Source organism: Mirounga angustirostris, unplaced genomic scaffold (assembly GCF_029215605.1).
Source record: "Mirounga angustirostris isolate CCGP_5_RB_7025 unplaced genomic scaffold, mMirAng1.0.hap1 SCAF_2, whole genome shotgun sequence".
Taxonomy (NCBI): domain Eukaryota; kingdom Metazoa; phylum Chordata; class Mammalia; order Carnivora; family Phocidae; genus Mirounga; species Mirounga angustirostris.
Genome location: NW_026991710.1, coordinates 1,181,087 through 1,203,467, shown reverse-complemented (window position 1 = coordinate 1,203,467; position 22,381 = coordinate 1,181,087). Strand labels below are relative to the sequence as shown.

At 45.6% G+C, this 22,381-nt stretch overlaps 1 protein-coding gene across 1 annotated transcript in view; it reads right to left on the bottom strand.

Moving 5' to 3' along the window:
* Positions 1-22,381, bottom strand: part of NSD2 (nuclear receptor binding SET domain protein 2) — a 59,842-nt gene that overhangs the window by 31,307 nt on the left and 6,154 nt on the right. The window contains 4 exon segments of the mRNA XM_045881626.3: positions 2,264-2,382; positions 5,018-5,162; positions 13,228-13,710; positions 14,214-14,380. Of these exon segments, the coding sequence (XP_045737582.1) occupies positions 2,264-2,382; positions 5,018-5,162; positions 13,228-13,710; positions 14,214-14,380 (914 nt within the window).

Here is a 22,381-nt window from a genome sequence, read left to right as displayed (position 1 = left end):
TCTTCACGTGAGCTGCATTCCATATGCTACTCACATTTCCCTCTGAACTCAAAGCAGAGTGTGAAGGAGAAGAAAACAACCCTTCTGCTCCAGAGGTTGCCCAATCAACCTCAAGTGGGGCCTCAAGTCAGTGCCAACATCACTGCTCTAAATCCCTACACTGACAATTTCCAATTTGGAGACAAGGTCCAGACAAACCTCACAAAGATCATCGATAAAGCACGTTTCATAATTGAGAAAAACCACACACACACACACACACATACACACACACACACGAAGGGCTCAGGAACATTTTGTCCAGTGTTCAGAATCTGAAGGAGTTGAAAATAACCTCTCTTGACAGCCCTGAAGCTGCACTGCCACACGGCCACCTGCCCCTTCGCAGTCCCGAGGCCGGGCCGGTTCCTGCACCCCAACCCCACTCTCCAGCCTGCCGGGGGCCGATGGAAGCAGCCACGACTGTGGACAAGGTAACAGGGGCACAGGAAGTGTACAGGATATGGCCTACTCAGGTTTATAAAAACTCAACCAGCGGGAGACACCACTTCTCTTTTATTATGTGCTACTTCCTGAGCTCTTAGTTAATAAAACATTTCTACCTATCTACTTAATGTGAATTTGGTATTTCAAATGTCCAGGGCCACAGATTTTTTAAGGTAAGTATGAAATACAAATATCTCAAGGCAGCCAATGTCAGTCTGACTGAAGCACAGGGCTGCTTTAATAACGGATGTCCAGAGGGGATACTCGGAGTGTGAGCTGCCAGGTAACGCAGATGTCACGCAGGTCAATTTTACCTATCTCGGGGCTGGATACTTGATCACTAACAACTTCACCTGACAGGTGTCTGTAAGAATGTTCTCTTGGCCAGAAAAATAGGGCAGGGCCTCCCTGCTGCCCTGAACTACAACAATGGCCTTAAAGAAGCAAGATGGGGCGCCTGGGGGGGCTCAGTCGTTAAGCACCTGCCTTCGGCTCAGGTCATGATCCCAGGGTCCTGGAATCGAGCCCCGCATCGGGCTTCCTGCTCGGCGGGAAGCCTGTTTCTCCCTCTCCCACTCCCCCTGCTTGTGTTCCCGCTCTCGCTGTATCTCTGTCAAATAGATAAATCAAAAAATCTTAAAAAAAAAAAGGAGCAAGACAGATGATGCGGTGGCCACATAGTTACACTTCAACAATATGTGGAATTTATTTTTCCATTCTTCAAAATAAAATAATAAAGAAAGGAACTTCTTAATTTAGATTAGTAAAAGATAGTATGAAGCTTTTCTCAAAACCATAAATACATGACAACTCTGTATAAACTCAAGCGTAAGATACAAAGTCTGTTTCAACTCTCTCAGTTCATGAATAAACAGCACTGGGCCATAAAGGCTCACTGGAAAGGGCTCACACTCTCCGCACGTATGAGCACCATAAGCCAGATTCACACTCCTTCAAGTACCAGGCAAACTTTGCCCCTTGATGCCTGGTGGACTACACTAGAACTAGACGGCCCTGGGGCTGGATCTCCGTATCTATGTGGTCACACAGCCTGCTTAGTGGTCCCATTAGGTAAATAGTAACATGAATTACTAATAAACTGAATGAATTCATAAAATCCATTTTCAATGCCTTTAATGGATTTTGAAAAACTTTTTTTATTGAAGTATAACATATCTCTAGTGGATTTTGATGTTTCCATGCCAACCCATTATTTACACATTGAATAATAACCCTATAGACAAGGGCAATCTTTAGTATATACAATTCCATCAAATCTAAACATCAAGTATTATTCAAAGTGTTTGGATTTTTTCTTTGATAGCCAAGTATCAGAAGTTTGTGTTAAAGTCCCTGGCAGATAAGAACTTGCTCTCTTGGACGCCTGGGTGGCTCAGTTGGTTAAGCAACTGCCTTCAGCTCAGGTCATGATCCCAGGGTCCTGGGATCGAGCCCCGCATCGGGCTCCCTGCTCGGCGGGAAGCCTGCTTCTCCCTCTCCCACTCCCCCTGCTTGTGTTCCCTCTCTCGCTGTGTCTCTCTCTCTGTCAAATAAATAAATAAAATCTTTAAAAAAAAAAAAAAAAAAGAACTTGCTCTCTTCAGCAGCCTTCTCAAAGGGGTTTCAGGGGAGAAGCAAGCCCTACTGCCTCTAAAACAAAACCCGCTGAGCACCATCCTCAGAGGAAGGCCATCGGCCTCCCCTAAGGGAAACAAAGCCCCTGAACAGTCACACAGTACACACTCCTCCAGCCGAGGCAGGCCTGGGGCATAATTACCTTCCGAAGACCGTGCTTGTCGGTCCTGAGTCTTTTCCTGGGTCCATCTTCAACTTCAGCGTCTTCAGTAGGGTCCTGGGTCCTCTTCGTGTGGTTTCTTTTTTTCCCATTTACATTACCTTGGAATGGGGGATGGGGGAAACTTACATGAAAACCACTCCACAAGCCACCCTCCAAAGCAATGATCACCTAGCCCGGGCATTCACGTGCAAATCAAGCCCCTGATGGGCTTCCTGTAATCCTGTCGGTTTCCAGGGCCTAAGTATTACAGACCAAATCTCTTTGCATTTTGCAAATTGCAAGGGACCATTTCCTGTAACATCAAATACTGGAAAATCCTTATCTAATCTATAAATTATTATATTGGTATTTGTTATAATTACATTTTAATGTACTATAGCATTAAATTTAAATAGAACCCACTAGATTACTAACATTCAAAGACTAGTGGAATTTAAATGCAACTTTAAAAAGTACACAACTTGCTACTTTTTATACATTTCCTGAAAGAAGTATGTTAAGTAGCAACACTCCTTTTGTATCTGCAAATTAAGGGCTTTCTCCATGTTGTTTAACTATGCCAGTTATTAGGTATTCCCAGGAATATCAACTAATTTAAGATTTAAGGTCCTGACCTAGAAAAATAAAATGTAATAAGGTAAGAGTGCAAATTCTAGAGAGGTGATTAATTTGAACACACCAATGTTTATTTCAAGCACAAATCCAGTATTTCCATTTGCATGACTGTCTTACAGAGGTTCCGGGTTTATCCCTGGACTGTTCGTCAGACATCTGGTGGGAGGGCGGTGTCATCCTCAAACCTTACTGCCAGGTGGGACAGAGTAGCACAGCCAGGAGTGTGGCATCCAACAGTGCCTCAGAAGGAGGTGCAGCTGGCCACACCCTGGTCACTCTGCCCAGGGCCTCACCACAGGCGGAGGTGGTGAGGGTCTATTACTAGACCCTCAGAAACTGCCAGTCCTGGAACAGTGTGAGCCCGCCTACATACACTACGCCCCCCAGCACTGTGGGCTGGCCATAGAGGCCCACCGGAAGAGGCCTGCAGAGCGGTGGGGTCTGCTCCGCAGCTCACCAAGCATAACCAGCATAGGGCAGAGCCAGCCTGACCTGCCGGAACCTCCTCAATCCGGTTTGCCCAACCTCATCAACAGGTGTCCACTGAGCTATAGATACCTGTGAGCAGCAACTGCCACCTCACCTTCACACAGGTGAGATGATGTCACAGTCCTTTACCTAAGAACCTCCCCCTGCACCCAAAATAAGAAAGCAGGCGTTTCATACAGACGTAGGCAATGTGGGCATCTGTTTGAACTCCTCACACTGAGGCCATGGGACAGCTGATGCCACTGACACAGCCCATCATCCTGGCTATCGGCATTGGGGGCCCCCAAGAGGGAGGCTAGAAGGCCTCCAGGACAAGCACACACCTGACATACACTGAGAGTGGAAAGCAACCCTGTCCTCCTGCCTGCTAAGTACTCAGTACACACAATCACAGTCACACTTAACTCTTGAAGGGTAGTTAAATCTGGCTTCAGGAAAACCTGACTCATTCTTAAATAAGCCAGTCATTGAAAAGGCCCACTCTTCTAGATCCAGTGTACTGAGGAAGAGTCAAGTGAACGTCTGCCTTTTAAAGAAAATGCACAAATCCAGAACATCCTCGCTATTCTGAATTCTAGTATTTGCAACAAACGCTGAATTGAACAAAATTCAATATTAACATAAGAGACAGTTGATGTGGCGATCTAGAAAGGCCTAACATCCACAGCATCTGTGAACAAACAGGAAGGTTGCATAAGTGCGTGCGCAGAAAGAGTCGGATGCACGCAGGACTGGTCTAGAAGCACAGGCCAATGCACACAGTGACTAAGTGCAATGACTTCTGGGTCCTGGTCTCCTTTTAGGTGAGTCCTGAAACACTTTGTATTTGGCCTCTCCAAAACTCTTCAGTCATGAACCTTGAGAGATACAGAATTGTTTTGTATTTTAAATTGATAACCATATATTTTTTATGTTAGAAATGTCGGTTTTCCATGACACGTGTCCAACCACGCACGCATGACACATCTGACCGCTGTTACAGGTTCTCTCCAAGCTTAACAGTGTTAAGCCTCCCTTCTCTTTCCAATGACCAAAGCAAAGCAGCATTTTTTGTTTTTTAAACTGAAGGCCTAAGAAGAACCAGAGGACAGCCACACTTAAGGTCAGTCCACAGTCACCTTCCTCACCCTGTGAGCGCTCAAGCAAACAGGCCAGGAACGCCCTCCCTGCTCCCAGGTCCAGAGCCCCCCACCTGCAGAGGTGAGAACCTCCTGAGGTGCAGGCGTAGTTCCTGCCGGGAGGGCATCACCGCGGGGCCACGTGCCTGCAGTCTGATGCTACCACATCACGTAAGCAGGGAGTCCTAGAGACCGCCTAGGCTCCTTTCCTTCTTGTGTCCCCCCTTACACCACCCCATCGGCTGCAAAGGCTAGAGTGCCCACTCCACTTGGGCTCACAGGCCGCACAGAGGATCACACTGAGCAGCTCTCACGACAACGAGGGAGAAAATGCAGACAGCAGAGGTTGCTTTATTGTGACCACACGCACTCTGGCTGCTGGCCCAAGCACCAGGGGTCAGAGCTGCGGGGAGCGGCCACGCTTCTCTACAGTTCCCAGACCGGAGCTCAGCTGGCTACACGACACACACATCACAACGAAGCAGAGTACGTAGTACAGCTTTACGTTTACCAGAGTCTTCTTCAGACTGGGAAGAGGCCACTAGGGCAAACTTTGTGTTATAGCGCGCTTTCTGTTTCTCGTTGAGCATGTCCCACTGGGATCCAAGCAGCTCTTCAATCTCCTCACCTGAGGCGTCTGGGTGCTCGGCAACAACCTGTGGACACAGGAAAGGTGGGGTCAGAAGGCCACATACCTACAGCTAACCTGGGTTTTGTTTTGCACAAAATCCAATGCACAGCCCTTGGGAACTCAGCATGTGGTGTATTTATTCCATCATGGGACAATGCCCCATAAAAGCTTCAAAGAAAATTAGTGACTATCTGATGCTATAACCCATTGAAAGCTCATAAATAAAAACAGTGCTGGTGAAAAGAATTCAACTGTATTTATGTCAAGGCAGGAAACAGTAAGTGGTAAGAGGAAAAAATACACTTTTCCAAAATCACTAAATTATTACAAGTTACAATTATCTAGGCATCCTTGAAAAATCAGTGGTTGGACAAGTGCCTGTCAACACAGGGGTGAAGTCTTAGCTTGGCTTTCTCATTTGCTATAGCACACACCCTCCATCTCTCAGGTACATGCTCTGGAAGGATGGTACAGATGGCAGGCCAAGGAGCACACCATGATGCCTCACAGTGCAGGCCAGCACACAGAGACAAGCCCCCTGCATGGCCCTCCAGCCATGCTGGGACTGCCAGCATCAGCACCCCGGAAGCATGCTAGAAAGGAGGACCTCAGGCCCCACCCCAGACTTGCCAACCAGGAACCTGCATTTTCCCAAGGTCTGCAGATGATCCATGGGCCCACAGCCTTGTCTGCACACTAACAACCAGAGAAGTTTTAAAACCTCTGGTGTTCAGGTCCCACCCAAGGCCAGTTCATTCTCTGGGTCTGGCATCAGTGTTTTCAAGACTCTCTGGGGCTCTCACGTGCACCCAAGCTTCAGAGCTCTCAACAGCAGGGGCGCAGAGGTGGACAAACGATGGCTGGCAAGCCAAACCCGCCCCACCTCCTGTTTTTATATGGTCCATGAACTAAGAATTGATTTTACATTCTTAAACGGTTGGAAAAAAAGTCAGAAGAATATTTCCTAGCACATAAAAATTACAGGAAATTCAAGCATCAGCGTTCACAGATAAAGTTCTACGGGAAGCAGCCACAAGCACCCCTTTACCTGTTTTCTAGGGCTGTTCTCCTGCTACAACAGCAGAGCTGAAGTAACACAGGCCTCAACTGCCCTGGAGGCCCTCTCAAAAAGGTCTGCTGCCTGATTCTGAGCACTAGCCAGCATGCTTTGTGGAGCCAGACCCCAGATTCGCATGTGGCTCCCCCACGTGGCAGCTCTGTGACTTGGGTAAGTGAAGGTGTCTCCCCCTCTGTGATGTGGGGCTGCTAACACTTCACCTGGCAGTGATAAGGAATCAACGAGTTAATCCTGCTGGTCACTATTACCACCGAGATCCACCACCTGCCCAACCAACGAAGGTAACCTCCGCCCCAAAATGCAAACCCCCACTCACAACATGGTCACTGCAGACGGCTTCCTACAGCCTCCCGTGTCCCCCACACCTCATCGTGTCCTCCCTGGCCCTGATGGACACTGGCACACCACCAACTCCCACCCACCCTCGCATCTCAGAGCATGTGCATTTTCAGATGTGGATCAACAACCACCTACACAATCATCCTGCCCCTTCAGTGTCCTCACAGCCCGAGAACGCCTTCTGCAATTCAAAGTTCAGCTCTGGGCTCCAGTGTTCCACCAGGTGTTCTCCTCGGTGCCCCTTGTGAACTGTCACCATTCCCACCTTGCCCCTGCCATGGCAGTCCCGGCCCCCCACACACCTGCTTCCTCCTCTCATCTTGGGGCAGGGCATCCTCACCTCTTGGCCCAGCAGGATTCTGTCCTGCCTGCCCATCCTTCCGGAGGGTGAGCGCAGCAGCCCCAACATTTCAAGCATCAAAGGTCTCAGACCTTCATGCAACAAAGGTTTCTATGCAGAGTTTCAAAGTCGCAGGACAACTGCCTTCTGGAACTCTTCACTTAAAGATTCCTCAAGATTAGCACATGCATTTGTGGACCCACCACGCTCCTTGGTCACCCACCCCTGAGTACAATATCTTCAAACAGAATGAATCCTAGCAGTGCTCACAGCTGCTTCATCAAACAAGACTCCTGAATCCTCCTTGTAGCCTTCTTCCCCTTGCACCTAAATCCATGCCAGGCTGGCCAGCTCCGCTCCTGAACATCTTCGTATCCACCCCATCGAGACGGCTATGGTTTCAGCAACCAGCCTCCTGGCTTTCAGTCCTCTCCATCTACCTGCTGACATTCGCATCCTAAAAGGTCTCCCTCCTTGCAACCAGAGGGACCACAGCCCAGCCCACAGGAGGGTAGGGTCCCTGCCACTTGGCAATGTCTCCCATGGCCCCCCATAACCTGGAACCCATCCTCACCCCACTTTCATCACTCCCTGAACAACTCTGCACTCAGGGGCACAATGGCACGCTCTACCTCTCCCTGAAATATTTTCTTCCACCAGGCTGACTTTGGATCACGCTTTTAATTTCAGCTACAATGCTATATTTACTCGCTCGCTCATTCATTCAAGGAACATTCTGTGCTAGGGACAGAAAATAAAAAGGTCAAAGCAGTCACCATCCCACCCACAGTGCTCACCTTCTGGAGGACCATCTGCTTATTTTTCATCCCTAACCATATACTGTGTACTCCAGTGGGGGCGCAGAGTATCTCCATCTTCATTTTAGGTTAATAAGGCACTGGCTGCTCACTGAAGTCGATGGGTTTCATCAGTGAAGCAGTGCAGTACAATGCTTACACGTTCTGTGCGTGCTCACACACACACGCACGCACGCACACACATGTGATTATTCGGGCCAAGTCCCAGTCCTTCTTCCTGCCTGTGTCCTCCTACTGGTAAAGGAGAGTCACTTTACATATCTGAGTTCAGGGTAGCTAGCTGTAAGACAGGGAGAGTTTACGCCAACCTCGAAAGGCCTTTATGAGAATTGAATGTAATTTTTCACAGTAACATACTGGCAATGTATCTTACAGATGATAAGCACTCAGTAGTGGCTACTTCCATATTTTTAAAAAAATTTATTTATTTGTGGGGCGCCTGGGTGGCTCAGTCGTTAAGCATCTGCCTTCAGCTCAGGTCATGATCCCAGGGGCCTGGGATCAAGCCCCGTGTCGGGCTCCCTGCTCAGCAGGGAGTTGGCTTCTCCCTCTGTCCCTCCCGGACCCGACTTGTGCTCTCGCTTGTTCTGTCAAATAAATAAATAAATACATAAATGAATAAACAAATAAATCTTTTTTAAAAAAAGATTTATTTATTTGAGAGACGGAGAAAGAGAGCATGTGTGCAAGCAGGGGCGGGGGCAGAGGGAGAAGGAGAGAGAATCTTCAAGTAGACCCCCCACTGAGTGCAGAGCCTGACGTGGGACTCCATCTCAGGACCCTGAGATCCTGACCTAAGCCGAATCCAAGAGTTGGGACACTCAACTGACTGAGTCACCCAGGCGCCCCAACCATAAATATTTTTTTAAGATTTTATTTATTTGAGAAAGAGAAAAAGAGAGAGAGAGAGAGAGAGAGAGAGAGCGCACATGAGCACAGAGGGAGAGGGAGAAGCAGACTTCCCGCTGAGCAGAGAGCCCGATGCAGGACTCTGAGATCACGACCTGAGCCAAAGGCGGGCACTTAACCGACTGAGCCACCCAGGTGCCCCGATTTTTAATAAACTATCTCAGACATACAAAAAATATGGAAAACCAAATACCCACAAGCTCACACACTGTGCTGATTGAACTGTTACCACCACAAAGATTCAGAGCGCTCCTCAGAGATCGCACTCCCTGCCCTCAGCCCACCTGTCGCCTCACACATCCTTTGAGAGCTCTGGGCGCCTTTTAGACTTCTGAGATGGCTACAGTCCCCTACAGCTCACGCCTCCACTCCTGGTACTCCTGCCTCCCTACTGAACAGCACTGGCCAGGGTAGCCAATGCACAGTGGAGAAGCGGTGACACAGTTTGTCAGGTCTAAGACCTCCGTAAGGCCTCACCCTGCCCTCTCTCGGACTCCCGCTCCATGAGAAGCCAGCCTCTGGGCTATGAGGACACCGGCCACCCCACGCAGAGGACCACACGGTGAGGCCTCCCACAGGCAACAGCAGGACAGCACCTCGGACGAAGACCCTCCAGCGCCAGTCAAGCTTTTAGACGATGCAGCCCCAGCCAACATCTCAGCTGGGACCTCATGGGACATTCTGAGTCAGAACCACCCCGCTAAGCTGCTCCCCAATTCCTGACCCACGGGAACTGTCCAAGAGTCCATGTGTGGTGTTGTTCTAAGGCACTTAGTTTTGAGGTCACGTGTTATGCAACACCACCTAACTGACACGAATATATATACAAAGAATGGAGACATATTGCATGGTTCAACTCTAATGCATGTGTAAAAATTAGGATCAGAGAAGGTGGAAAAGATTCTTTAAAAATGGGAAACGGAGACCACACACATCAGTAGTCAATGACATGGCTACTGATGCTTGAAGCCTTCAGTAAATTCTCCCTGCGCTGTTCATCACAGTGGGGATCCCCCAGCTGCTGCTCTCGCCTCCTTGCCTGCAAACAGAGTCCCCCCCACCCTCGTCCCACCCAGGTCCTCATCAGTGGGCCTACATCCCACTGTGGACATTGTCTTCCAGCAAACTCATTGCCCCACCTGCAGCCCCTCTAACTGTATTCCAGAACACCACAGAACACACTTGTGAGCTGCACATCTAAGCTGAGCCTGATGGACAAAGATGAACAAACAAAACACATTAATGAAGAACTCAATACATTTCACAAAGCATAACACTTTCCTTCATTTGCAAGAAGCTGGACCTCAAAAAGAAGTCAAGTGGCAGCCAAATGTCCTTGATAGTCATAGTCTTCTATCTAGTGACCCTAGAAAAGGGGGGTCCAGGAAGCAGAGGGAAGTCTCCATCCAATGCTGTTCCTCAAGAGTTGGGCAGTGATTAATCAATCAACAACCAAACAAAAACCATCCTCGGAGTCACCACTACCTCCCAAAAGGAAAACACAACCTAGAAAGACCCAGATTATTCTCAACTGGAGTCTAGGATTACTATTACAGAACCAGCACATACACACTTGTAATAAAAACAAAGTAACTGAACCAGTTAAAAGAGCATCCCGCCATCATCACTCTTCTGACAACACGTAATTACTCAAAATCAACTAGCACCTGAGCCCAGCTGGGAGGGAGGGGGCCCATGGGCCTCACACTGCCCCTCAGCCCTACAGAGACTGGGTACAAGCAGGGAAGAGCAGGGCAGAGCACCTGTCTTTAATGCAGAACTGAATTTTAACTGTACACCTTCAGTTTGGTTGTTGCATGTAGCAGGACGCCAGTGGCCACACTGTACAGAACGGGCTTTGGAGGGCGCTCAGAGCCAAGAGCTCCAGAGCAGAGGCACGGCTCCTTGAGGGCAGAGCACCTCACCCATGTGTCAGCCTTCAGGCCACAGCCTGTCAGCAGTGTCCGGAGTGACAGGCTTCTGTTTGTTCTTGGCACATTTCTTAGTACTAGAAAGGCCACCTGAGAGCGATTTGGGTCCCCAAAAGCAAAAAGGGTGGTCTTTGTAAAGTGGCTTGAATTCTCAGGCACCCACTCTTCTCTCATAATTTCAAATGAGTGGAGAGACCATGGAGAAACAGACTAGGAACAGGCTGGAGCGCAGCTGGCTGTCCCAGAGCTTGAAGCTCTCCAGCAACCACGATAGGCATCTGCTGTCGACACGGGGGTGCACATTCAGAGCGTGCCCCTGGAGCCCCTGGCCTGCAGCAGGCCCAGTGTGGTAGCTGCTCACACTGCTCAGTGCTCTGCACCGTTTCAAACCCGGCAGTGGCCACGGCTCCTCCACCTTCCTTGGGAAGACGTCTCAGCTCTGAAACAGAGGACACACATTCACAGCTACAAGTCTACTCTTCTGGGATGGATGTAGGTAGACAGGTGGTAAAACAGGTGGCTACGCTACACTTCTCACACTTCACAGAACGGGATGGGGTGTGCACAGCCGTCAGCACACTGCCCTCCCCCCGGACCGCCAGTGGGCTCGCGGCACTGGTGCCCGGAGTCCTGCTGTAGGGGCACAGCACCGCTGTCGCTCCTTTCACAGCCTTCCAGCTTCGAGCACTGTGCCGTCTCCTTGGACGCCAAGGGCCAAATACCTGGGCGTGACATCACAATAAATAAAAAACACGCATCTTCAATTCCACTATGTATTGCCTAATTTCTCTTGAAACCAGGTGGAAGAAAGGAGGGGGGTTCTCACTGCTGCTCAGCGTTCCTGAGGCACTGGCTTGTGCTGCTCACCTGGGGGCTGGGGAGACCACCCTCATCACAACTATCATCTGCAGCGCCCTGGCTGCCAATGGGCTGAGCAGCATCTCTTCGTGGATGCACTGGCTGTCCAGACTTCCCTAGAAATTGCCATTTTCACAGCCTTCAGGATCATTTGAGCTTGTACACACCATTCGTCCTTTCATCGTGTTCATGGTGTCCTTGGCACATACACTTTCATAGCTCCTCAACGATCTATGACCAGTTTGGCTTAAGAAATCCTCCCCTTTCCCAAAGCACAAAGCTGTTCCACAGGAGCTGAGCTGTGAAACCACTGGGGTGGTCCCAGTGCCCATCCTGAGCAGCCAGCCTGTCCAGCTGTCTGCACCCCTTTCCCATCTGCTTCCACATGCTCAAGAGTCTGCTTCCGGGCTCTACTCGGGGTGCTGCTGCTGCCCTGAACACCCGAGGCACAAACGTCCCTGCTTCTAGCAACAGAACTTCCTATGGGACAGGGCAAGTCTTCAGATGCGGCTCTTTATCATCCACTTAAAAAGTGCAAAGAAATTCCTATTGGGAGTTTTATTAGGATTATACAAAATTTATAGCTTAATATAAGGAGAATTGACAACTTCAACTTCAGAATACTGAACCTTCCTATCCATTAACATGTCTGTTTATTTAGGTCCGCTAAAGTACCAAGCATTATTTTTCTCCAAAGTTATACATATTGTGTTAGATTTATTTCTTGGTACCTTATTTTTTGTTGCACTCATAAATGGTATGTCTTTTTATTTTTCCTTAAGATTTTATTTTTAAGTGGGGCTCAAACTCTTAACTCCGAGATCAAGAGTCACATGCTCTACCAACTGAGCCAGCCAGGCGCCCCAAATGGTATCTGTCTTAATACTACGTTTCCTCTTTGCTGCTGTTCTTGTATACTGATCTTACATCCACCAGTCCTAGTGAACTCTTATTAATTCTAAATATTTTCTGTAGATTCTCTTAAGTTTTCCACACAGACCTCTGCAAACAACGGCAGCTTTATTTCTTCCTTTACAATTATGCCTTTTTCATTCCTTTCCCTTATCTTACTGTACTGGCTAGTATTTTCTCTGCAACACTTAAGGTAAGCGGTTAAAGAAAGGCATCTAGTCTTGTCCACAATTTTAAAGAGAATGATTCTAAAGTTTTATTAGTAAGTATGATGCTTACTGAAAGTTTCTGATTGATACTCTTCAAGAGATTAAGGAAGTCACCTTCCAATTCTGGCTTGCTAACTTCGTATCAAAGAGCAATGAAATTTATCAAATTGCCTTTTCTTCATCTACTGAGAGGATCATTTAATCTGCAACACAGTGAATCACATACTTGATTTTCTCACATTACACCAGCTTTACATTACTGAGAAAAAGCCCTACCGACCCACTCACTTCAAGTACTATTGAACATAACAAAAAAAACAGGCGCTTAATCCCTTCAGTTCTTTACAATCAAGCTTTACAACGTACTAAAAGATGCCATATTCTACGACGACAATTGAGGAAAGTGTTCAAATGCTTTCATCATTGATATATCCCTGTCCCTGGTATCTTCTCACCCACAATGGGAGAGACATTTTCGTAACCAAGAGTGCAGAGGCAAGCATCTTTGCCCCCAAGGGTGAAAATGGCTGCTCTCTAACGATACTTATTTATTAGATCGAAAAACTCTGCCAGGCTCACTACAGACTGTGCTGATAATGCTGAGAAACAGAGAAAGAGCATTGAAGGGATGTTCCTCAAATTCAGGAACTCCCCAGAATAAATACACAACACCTGAGAACCCATCACAGTACCCACCTCATCCCTGTGCTTCTGACAGAAAACCAAAAACTGGGACGCTGCATCTCCCTTCCTGCTTCGCGGAGCAGAGGCCGTGGTCTTCTTCCTTCCAGGAGGAGACCCTACTCCTCTCTTGGGATCGGCTTCTGCCATCTTCTGAGGAGTACTCTTTACCGTCCCAGGGTCACTTTCTTGGTTTTCGGCAGAACTAGACAGCTTGGCTCTCCGCCTTCTCTTGATGGGAATGCCCTCTTCTCTCATGGACTTGGGGTTATCAGCAGCTTCTTCAATGACTCCTGAGGATTCTACCATTTGTCCCGGAGACTCCACAGCAATGCTTGCCTCCTTAGCTACGTGAGGGTTGAGATGAAGCTGGTCCCCCACGTAGAGGAAAGTGAACTTAGCTCTCCGCTCCTCTACCGACATGCTTGCAGCTTCTTCTGCTTGAACGATGCCCATTTCCCACTGGGCCCTCAATTTCCCTGAAATAGGTTTCAACAGCTGAAAAGAAAAACATAAGACATTGTAAGTTTCATTATACAAACAAAAAAGTAACCCACTTTAAAAAAAGGATACTTTTATAATTCCAGATAAATTTAGAAATCAAAAACTATAAAAACCAATTAACTTGAAGGTTTTAGACAGAATTTAGCCCAATATAATAACTACTATTTCTTTAAACAGGAAGTCAATTCCAATCACATTTAACTAACATAATATGTATATCACATAATATATATTATATATAACATTTTTTACATTTTTATATATACAGAAAGAATAAAAGTTATAAAACAAATTATCTCTATCATCAAATGGGTAAAACGAATAAACGGCTCCTAAGGAAACTTGTCATGTTTTGTAACACAGTGTACTTGGGCAAAGTTAAACAATGACAGACATAAGCCATGATAATAAATCAAGCAGCCATAATTTCAAAAAAGATAAATAAGAATGAAAATTAAAGTTTTGGTCTAAAATCATACTTAAGGAACATCTATCACCTTAATCTTCTCAGCTTTCGTGGGTGCCTGCTTGGCACTTTCCTGGCATAGTTTTTCAAACTGTCCTTCTCCTTCAAAAGCTACAAGGCTCTTCTCAAATATCCAAGCTCTTTCTGGGGCATCACCAAAGAACTGTACGTGATACTGGCGTGCGCTCTTTTTCTGACCTAGTTTTTAAAATAAAACGTTAGAACTTGAAAGTTAGAATTTCAGATGAAATTAGGCAAGTCTATTAATAATTACTGATATGAAGCTGGAAGCTGCTTTGAGGTCGTTTTATTTGGTGCTGTTTGAGTCTGCTAACCTCGAAAAAAGTCCTACTCTTTTTATCCCCACCATGCTCCACGTCAAAGAGAAAGGAGACGCATTTACGAGGGACGCAGATAAGATTCAAATTAAACTAGGAAAGAAAGTGGACATCTCCTTCCTTCCAAGATCCACTTAAAAAGATTACCAAATAAAGAAGGCCAAGAGACGACAGCAGCAAAAGGGCCATTCAACAGAGAGGTGCCTATGCAGCAGTGAAGGGATAGAGACTGGTGTCAGACAGCCTGAGTTCAAATCCCAACCTCACCACCTACCAGCTGGGCAACCTTGCGCTGGCTACTCACTCACAATGCTCACAGGGGGAATTAGGGCACCAATGACCTCTGAGGGCAGCCATGAGGTCACAGGGTAACTCCTCAGATGTCTACTGCTGTTCCTCTTAGATAAAGGAAGAAGCCACATCCTACAGTGCAGCCAGAAGGGAGGTGGGTGAGGAAAGAGACACTTGATCCCAAAATCCAAGAGAGGAGATGCCATTTTCGGCTGAGGAAGAGTGAGGTTGAAAACAAGCAAGCTGGATAAAAGGTCAGATTTCGGTATGCCTGGGTGGCTCAGTCAGTTAAGCATCCGACTCCTGAGCTCAGCTCAGGTCTTGATCTCAGGGCTGTGCGTTCAAGCTCCACGTTAGAAGTCAGATCTCTGTACCAAGTGGAACAAGAAAAGGGGCTCTCCATAGGAGGACTACCAGCCCCTGCGCCTTCATAGAGAATGCTGGTCACAAGAAATCCAAGAACACTTCCTAAAGAACCAACACATCCAAGAGGAAAAACCTCTCCATTGAGTCTTTTGGAGATCCTCCCAACTAAATGGCCAACAACCAGCTGGCCCCTCTAAAATGAGCTAACATTCTCCCCACATACAGGCTGCAGCAGCTCTGAGTGGTACCCTCTCAAACACAAATACAGCGTCAAGGACCCACAGGACCCAGGGAAGCCCCCAGCAAAAATGAGTCCAAGACACATAGAAATAAGCAGTCTCTGCAAGGCCACACACACAAAACACCAGGAAGAGAGGACACCTGACAAAGAAAAAGTCTAGTTTGCTATGAAAAGAGAAGAAAAAGAGCTACTGGAAACTTTAAAATACAATTACGAAAAAAAAATCAGCAAGAAAGCTTGGAAGGTAAGTTAAGAAATCTCCCAGAAAGAAAAATAAGGTGAAAAACATAGTAGATACTCCCGTAAGAAACCTATAGGATCAATCCAGGAAGTACCATACCCAAATAACTGTTCTTCTAGAGAGAGAAACAGAGAAAGCTGCCAAAGAATGAACACAAGACCGTATCTCAGAACTAAAACATCCTAAGTGCCTCATCCAATACCCATACCAATGCACATCTTTTGACATTTAAGGTGTTGGGGGAGGGGACAAGGGCAGCTTCCACGTTAATGGAATAAAAAGTAGAATAACAAGGTACTTCAAGAGCAGCCCCGGATGCTGGAGGGAAATGCTGTAATACCTTCAAAATTCTGAAAAGAATTATTTTCAACATAAAATTCTATACTGAGCCAAACCATCAATCAAGTGTGAAAACACAGAAGTAGCATCCTCCGAACGACAGGGAATCAAATTTACCTCTCATACACACTTTCTTAGAACCCCAAAAATATACTCCAGCAAAAAAGGAAAACTGACCAAAAGTGAGCAGTGTGGAGCCACAGAAAACAATGCATGTAACTCAGGAAAGCATCTTAAAATAAAGTCTAAGATTACTACTATGCAAAAGGTTAAGAGTGCCAGCAATACAGATTGAAGCATGAAAATGGAAGATTCCAGGAGAGAGTTCCAGGGGAAGAAAAGATAAAAGAACTCTTCCATACCAAAAGAAAATCTGAGCAGCAGGGAAAGCGGATTAAAAAATGAGATCCAAGGGGTGCCTGGGTGGCTCAGTTGGTTAAATGTCTGACTCTTGATTTCAGCTTAGGTCATGATCTTGGGGTCTCGGGATCAAGCTCTACAGTGAGCTCCATGCTCTGCGCTCAGAGGCTCAGCACAGAATCTGCTTGAGATTCTCTCTCCCTCTACTCCTACCCCTCCCCCTGCTCATGCACACACACACTCTAAATAAATAAGTAATCTTTTTTTTTTTTTAAAGATGAGATCCAAGGAGCAGAAAAGGAAAATGGTAATCACACACAGGTTTTCACTTTTTCCCCCAAAAGGAGAAACTATATAATAGGATGAGTTTCAGGGACAGAGAAATGAATATTTGAAAAAAAATAATAATAATAAGGCTGTATAGCCTTATATAGCAAAGTATATGACTTTAAAAAGAAAAGCAGGGGTGCCTGCCTGGCTCATCAGTGGAGCATGGGACTCTTGATCTCGGGGTCGTGGGTCCAAGCCCCACATTGGGTGTAGAGCCTATTAAAAAAAAAAGAAGAAGAAGAAAGAAAGAAAGGCAATAATTAACTCCAAGAAAAACAAAAAGTTGTACAAAAAAGAAAATGCAATTACAGAACACAATTTGCTTTTCACTGAATGATATTTACATAGTCAAAATTATGTAAACATTTATGTTTGATGTAATAAAAACAGTGAGTTAATCTGCCCCCCGGAGTGGGTGGTAGGCTAAAAATTAAAACAAACAAAAAACACCAAAGAACAGAGGGTGGGAAGAAAAGAAGAAATGACTGAAGAGAGCAGTCTTCATTTTCCATAATAGAAAATCAACAGAAAATATCTAAATGATAAATCAAAAGATAGTAATTAAAACTAGAAGAAAATGTTGAAAAAGTTAAAAATAATTAGCTCTAAGTTCACTACTAACCTCTCAATAGAATTCGGGCTGTTTTTAAGTGTGTATACTTCTTTGATTTTACAATAGGTGAGATCCAAAAATATGTTAAGGGATTTGTGACTTCTTCCATTACTTTAATACTCTGAAAGAACTTTCCTTGGTCATGAAAAGGACTATAAACATATGTCACAGCATTTGCATAATGAAGAAAATCTGTCACAGTGCATATGATGAAATAATATGAACTTACATTATTTTTTATAAATAATTACACAGAAAAAATGCTCTTTACAGGTCAGGTGAAAAAAAGCAGAGAAGAATACTATAGTCTGATCCCAAGTTTGTAAAATAATGTAATTAGTTTCGAAGTTCTTTCCTATCTAGAAACTTGGTAACAATATAACCCAAATTTTCCCCTTTTTTACAGGTTTCTTTAATCCATATGAATTTCTCTGGTTCAAGTTGGAGGTGAATATCTACCAGTTGTCCCACCATTTATTAGTAATTATTTCTTCCTGTGATTTCTGATGTTCATCAATCATGGTTGGTACAAAAACACCTGTCATTGACTCCCCCTACCTAGAATCCCTTCTAAGAGAACCTGTCCTCCACCAAAAGCCCAGGTACCTAATTTTGCATTACAATCCTTTCCTCCCCATAATGGCCCAGTGGAGTTAAGGTGGTCCCTGACCCTCTGGGCCAGACTGAGCCAGAGTTTCTCCAGATTCTATGGAATCCTTTGAATTAACAGCAGTCACCCATGCATGCAGAATGGACTCCACAAAGAGACAGGCTGCTTTGGAACTGAAGCTCTAGGGAGGAAGAGAAGCCATAAAAAAAATGCAGACAAGTGCCTACAGAAGCAAGAATAGAGCACAGGGACAAAATCACAAGGACATGACACCACAAAATTCTACAGGAAATAAAGGACAAGCATCACCATGCCTGAATTTCCTGGTTTAGTACCTGGGGGGCACTGGAGCACCAAAATAGGTAAAGCAGAAACTGACAAAATTGCAAATAAAAAAGGCACATTCACCATCACAGTGGATGATTTTAACACACCTCTCTTAGTAACTGAGAGAACAAGCAAAAAAGAAAAAAATCAGTAAGGAGATTATACTATAAAATAACCCAAGATATGAGAAAGCCAGATTACCTATATTTTTAGAAAATGCTGGAATTTAGAAATAAAGCAGTGAGGGTTCCCTTCCATAACAGAAAAAGTTGACAACAAAACTTTCCACAACAGATAATTACTTGACTCCTGACCCCAGTTATCTGATGAGAAGACTAGTGGGATACAGGTGTGCCAAGAAGATGGTGAAGCTCTGGATGCAACAGAATTCTGTTTTCTTCACAGTATAGTATCTAAAACATACATTTATTTTCTGTTCCCAACTTAAAGAGTCAGGCCTCAAAGCTGCTCATCTATCTGGATGCCCTTATAGATAGTAGGCAAGACAAGTTATACTGCCATATATCACAAAAATGCTACTAAAACTTTCATTCATTTAGCTTTTCAAAGGAAATTTGAACTTTCAAAAGAGTGTGGATTGAGCTGCAGCTTATGATATAACGTTGTATTCTCTTCTGCATGTATATTATACTTCAATTTTTAAAATCTGAGTGCATTACTAAGATCCAAATTCAAGCACATCTATAAATCCAAGCATGGTAAGTGGGAGAAAAAGGTTTACATACACAAAAATAAAGAAGGAAATAAAATTTGGCATGGGGATGGGGGTAAGGTGAGGGAGTTGCATCTCACAGGAAAAAAAAAAAAGAAAAACCTGCTTCACAAGACCCCCATGCTCAGCCAGCTCCATGCCAGAAGCCACCCCTTCTTCAGGTCCCTAGTTCTTCCCCAACAAGGACGCCTAAACCCCCAAAGTATGCCCATTACTCACCATGTTACTCCCACCATGGAGCTGCTGCATGCCAAGTGTACAGGAATCATAAATGGACCCAAAGTTCTACTTGGAGCCAGATCTCAGTACTGCCTGGAGTCCTACCTCACACATCCCTGGTGAATTCTCTGTCTCTCATAGCACTGAACACAACTGGCACACAGATCTGGGCTTCTACACACCACTGTCTTTTTTTTTTTTTTTAAGATTTTATTTATTTAATTGACAGAGAGAGCAAGAGAGCACAAGCAGGGGGAGCAGTAGAAGGAGAGGGAGAAGCAGGCTCTCCACTGAGCAGGCCCCTGGGATCATGACCTGAGCTGAAGGCAGACACTTAACCATCTGAGCCACCCAGGCGCCCCTACACCACTGTCTTCTAAAAAGACCCAAGTTTTCTTCAAGAAACTGGCTGATTCCATGACTAGGGCAAACAAAGTATAAAATGAGCATGGAACATCTTATTGGGCCACATGTAAGAAGTGCTCAAAGGCTGACTGAGACATGTCAAAAGGACACTGCTGAAAGGGACTTAATGGGACTCCTGCTGGTTAAATTTGGGGCAATTTGAGCATTAGAAAGAGTAAGGACTGGGGCACCTGGGTGGCTCAGTAGGTTAAGCACCTGCCTTCGGCTCGGATCATGATCCTGGAGTCCTGGGATTGAGTCCTGCATCAGGCTCCCTGCTCAGCGGGGAGTCTGTTTCTCCCTTTGCCCCTCCCCTCACTCGTGCTCCCTCTCTCTCTCTCTCATAAATAAATGAAATCTAAAAAAAAAAAAAAGAAATCTAAAGAAAGAAAGAAAGGAAAGAAGGGAGGGAGGGAGGGAGTGGGGGGGGAGGGAGGAAAAGGACTGGGGGAAGGGGGTAACTGGGTGATGGGCATTAAGGAAGGCGCTTGATGTAATGAGCACTGAGTGTTATATGCAACTGATGAATCACTAAATTCTACCTCTGAAACTAATAATATATTACCATATTAATTAAATTGAATTTAAATAAAAAAATTTTTTAAAGAGTAAGGACTATACTATATAAGTAAATTTTTAAGAGGAAGCTCATTTTCACAGAAAAATGCCAGTTAATTAAACACAGAAAGCATGATAAAAATGGACAGTTACCATTTTATAAGCCACTGGAGCATAAAGGAGTGCTAAGACCATGAGGAAAGACTGGCAGGGGAAACTAATCTCCAAACATGGCCACAGATCACTCACTAATGACAACAAAAAAAAAGGACTGTATTTTCCACTGGAGAGTTTTGTTGGCCACCACCTACTGGGAAGTGGGACGGCTGACACCAAGAGCTCCTGATAAAATTCAACTGAGACATGTGTCCTTCTGTCATCCCCCTACCCCCCATTCTCACAGTTTCCTCTGACCCCTTTTCTTTTCAAAGGTCACGTGAATGTCCTATCAGCTGGAGGGTGTTCACCCTGGTTCCCTTCCTTTTGAACTACTTATCAAATGCACATTACCAGTCTTCTGAAGTTGATTTGCTTGTGATTACAAGTGCTCCCTCCCCTACATCCCCAAACAGTGCCTACAGAAACACACTGCAAGAAGGCAGGTATTCAGTGAAGGGCCAAGCTCAAGCCCCTTCCCTCAAGAACACCTACATGGTACACCTGGCTGGTCTTATGGACCCGAGTCTGATCACAAGAGACTAGAGCAGTGAGTGCTGGGGGCAGGGAGTGCCGGTCTAGACTGCAGGAGCCTAAAGAGATAGGACAGTGAACAGCTAACTGCAATGCAAGCACCCTTTTCAATCCAGAGCGAAGAAAAAACAGGCACAGGGAAAACACTGAAGATTGCTGGGGAAGTCTAAGCAAGGGTCCTGAGGATGGGGCAGTGTCACTGATGCACTGTTTCCTTACATGTGTCTGGGTGTTGAGTTGGGCAGGAAGCTGTCCTGGTTCTCAGAAGATCCCTGCTGACCCACCTAGGGGCGAGGCACCATGAGGCCTACAGCCTCCATTCACATGGGTCGGCAAAGGAGTGTTCATACTCAGAAAGAGATGGAGCAGGCTAAAGTTTGCAAATACAGGTGAGGGTTCATGGGTGTCCACTGTACTGTTCCACTGTGAACCATGGGCTTGGACGGTTTTTAAATAAAAAACAAACAAGCAAACAATAAATAAAAGCTTTCACAAAGCAAACAAACAAGCAACAAGGTGGAACTCAAGTGTGAACCCTTGGCACTGCTGGGAAAGCTGGGGCATGTCTGGCGACATAAAGGCACTAAGAATGGGTACAAAATTATCTAAATTAAATGATCCAACACTGGGATCCTGCCGGGGAAATAAACGGTCAAACTGGAATGCTTTCAGGAAAGAGCCCTAGAGGTGACCAGGGGAAAGGGGATAGATACGATAAAAATTCAGGGTTTAAAAGTAAAAAGAGGACAGTAACATGTGCTAACATCTGAATGCTCACTACTCACCATGCAAAGACCTTTCCAAACAAGTGTTATTATCATTACCCTCCTTTTTCATATGTAGGGAAACTGGGGCTTAAGGAAATTAAGCAGTTCATTACTAGACCAACCAGTTGAGTTAGACCCTGGCAAGCTGACTCCAGAGCCCATGCCTCCACTGGGAGCATAATGCTCTGCTCCAATGTTGTAAGCAAGAGTAAGGGCCAGAGAATAGAGGAGGAGGAAGTGAGAGATAATAAAAATGGTGCTGTGAGTGAATGTCATTCAGACAGGGTGTTGTAGACTACAGGAATTATTTTGCTCTAAATCAGGGGAAAGATGTAATGAAATTAAGATTAATTAATCCCAGGAGCCGGAACCAAGAGACATTCAAAAGACCCCTTCAATCACATAGGTCTGAGATGCCGGGAGCTTCATATAAACAAAGTCGAAACCCCCAGACATTAAAAAGGAATTGCTTGTGATGTGCTAGGCAGACCAGTGGTGTGAAGTCATAAAGCCCACCGTGACTTCTACTTCGCTTTGCTGCGTGGTTTTAGAGAGCTGGGAAGGAACCAGCAACACCTCAGGCGCACACCTGTGTGCCTGCCCAGCCTCTGTCTCAACTGATAGTTTTTTTCATACTCTACCAAGTCTAGATGCCTCTGGGGTACATCCTGGGGTCCCTGAAGCCTCATGGAAGGGACTCCCCAATTCTGGCAAGCTGAGGATGCCAAAGGTCCTCCATGGAGTCAGAGCTGAAGCCAGCCCAAAGGTTCT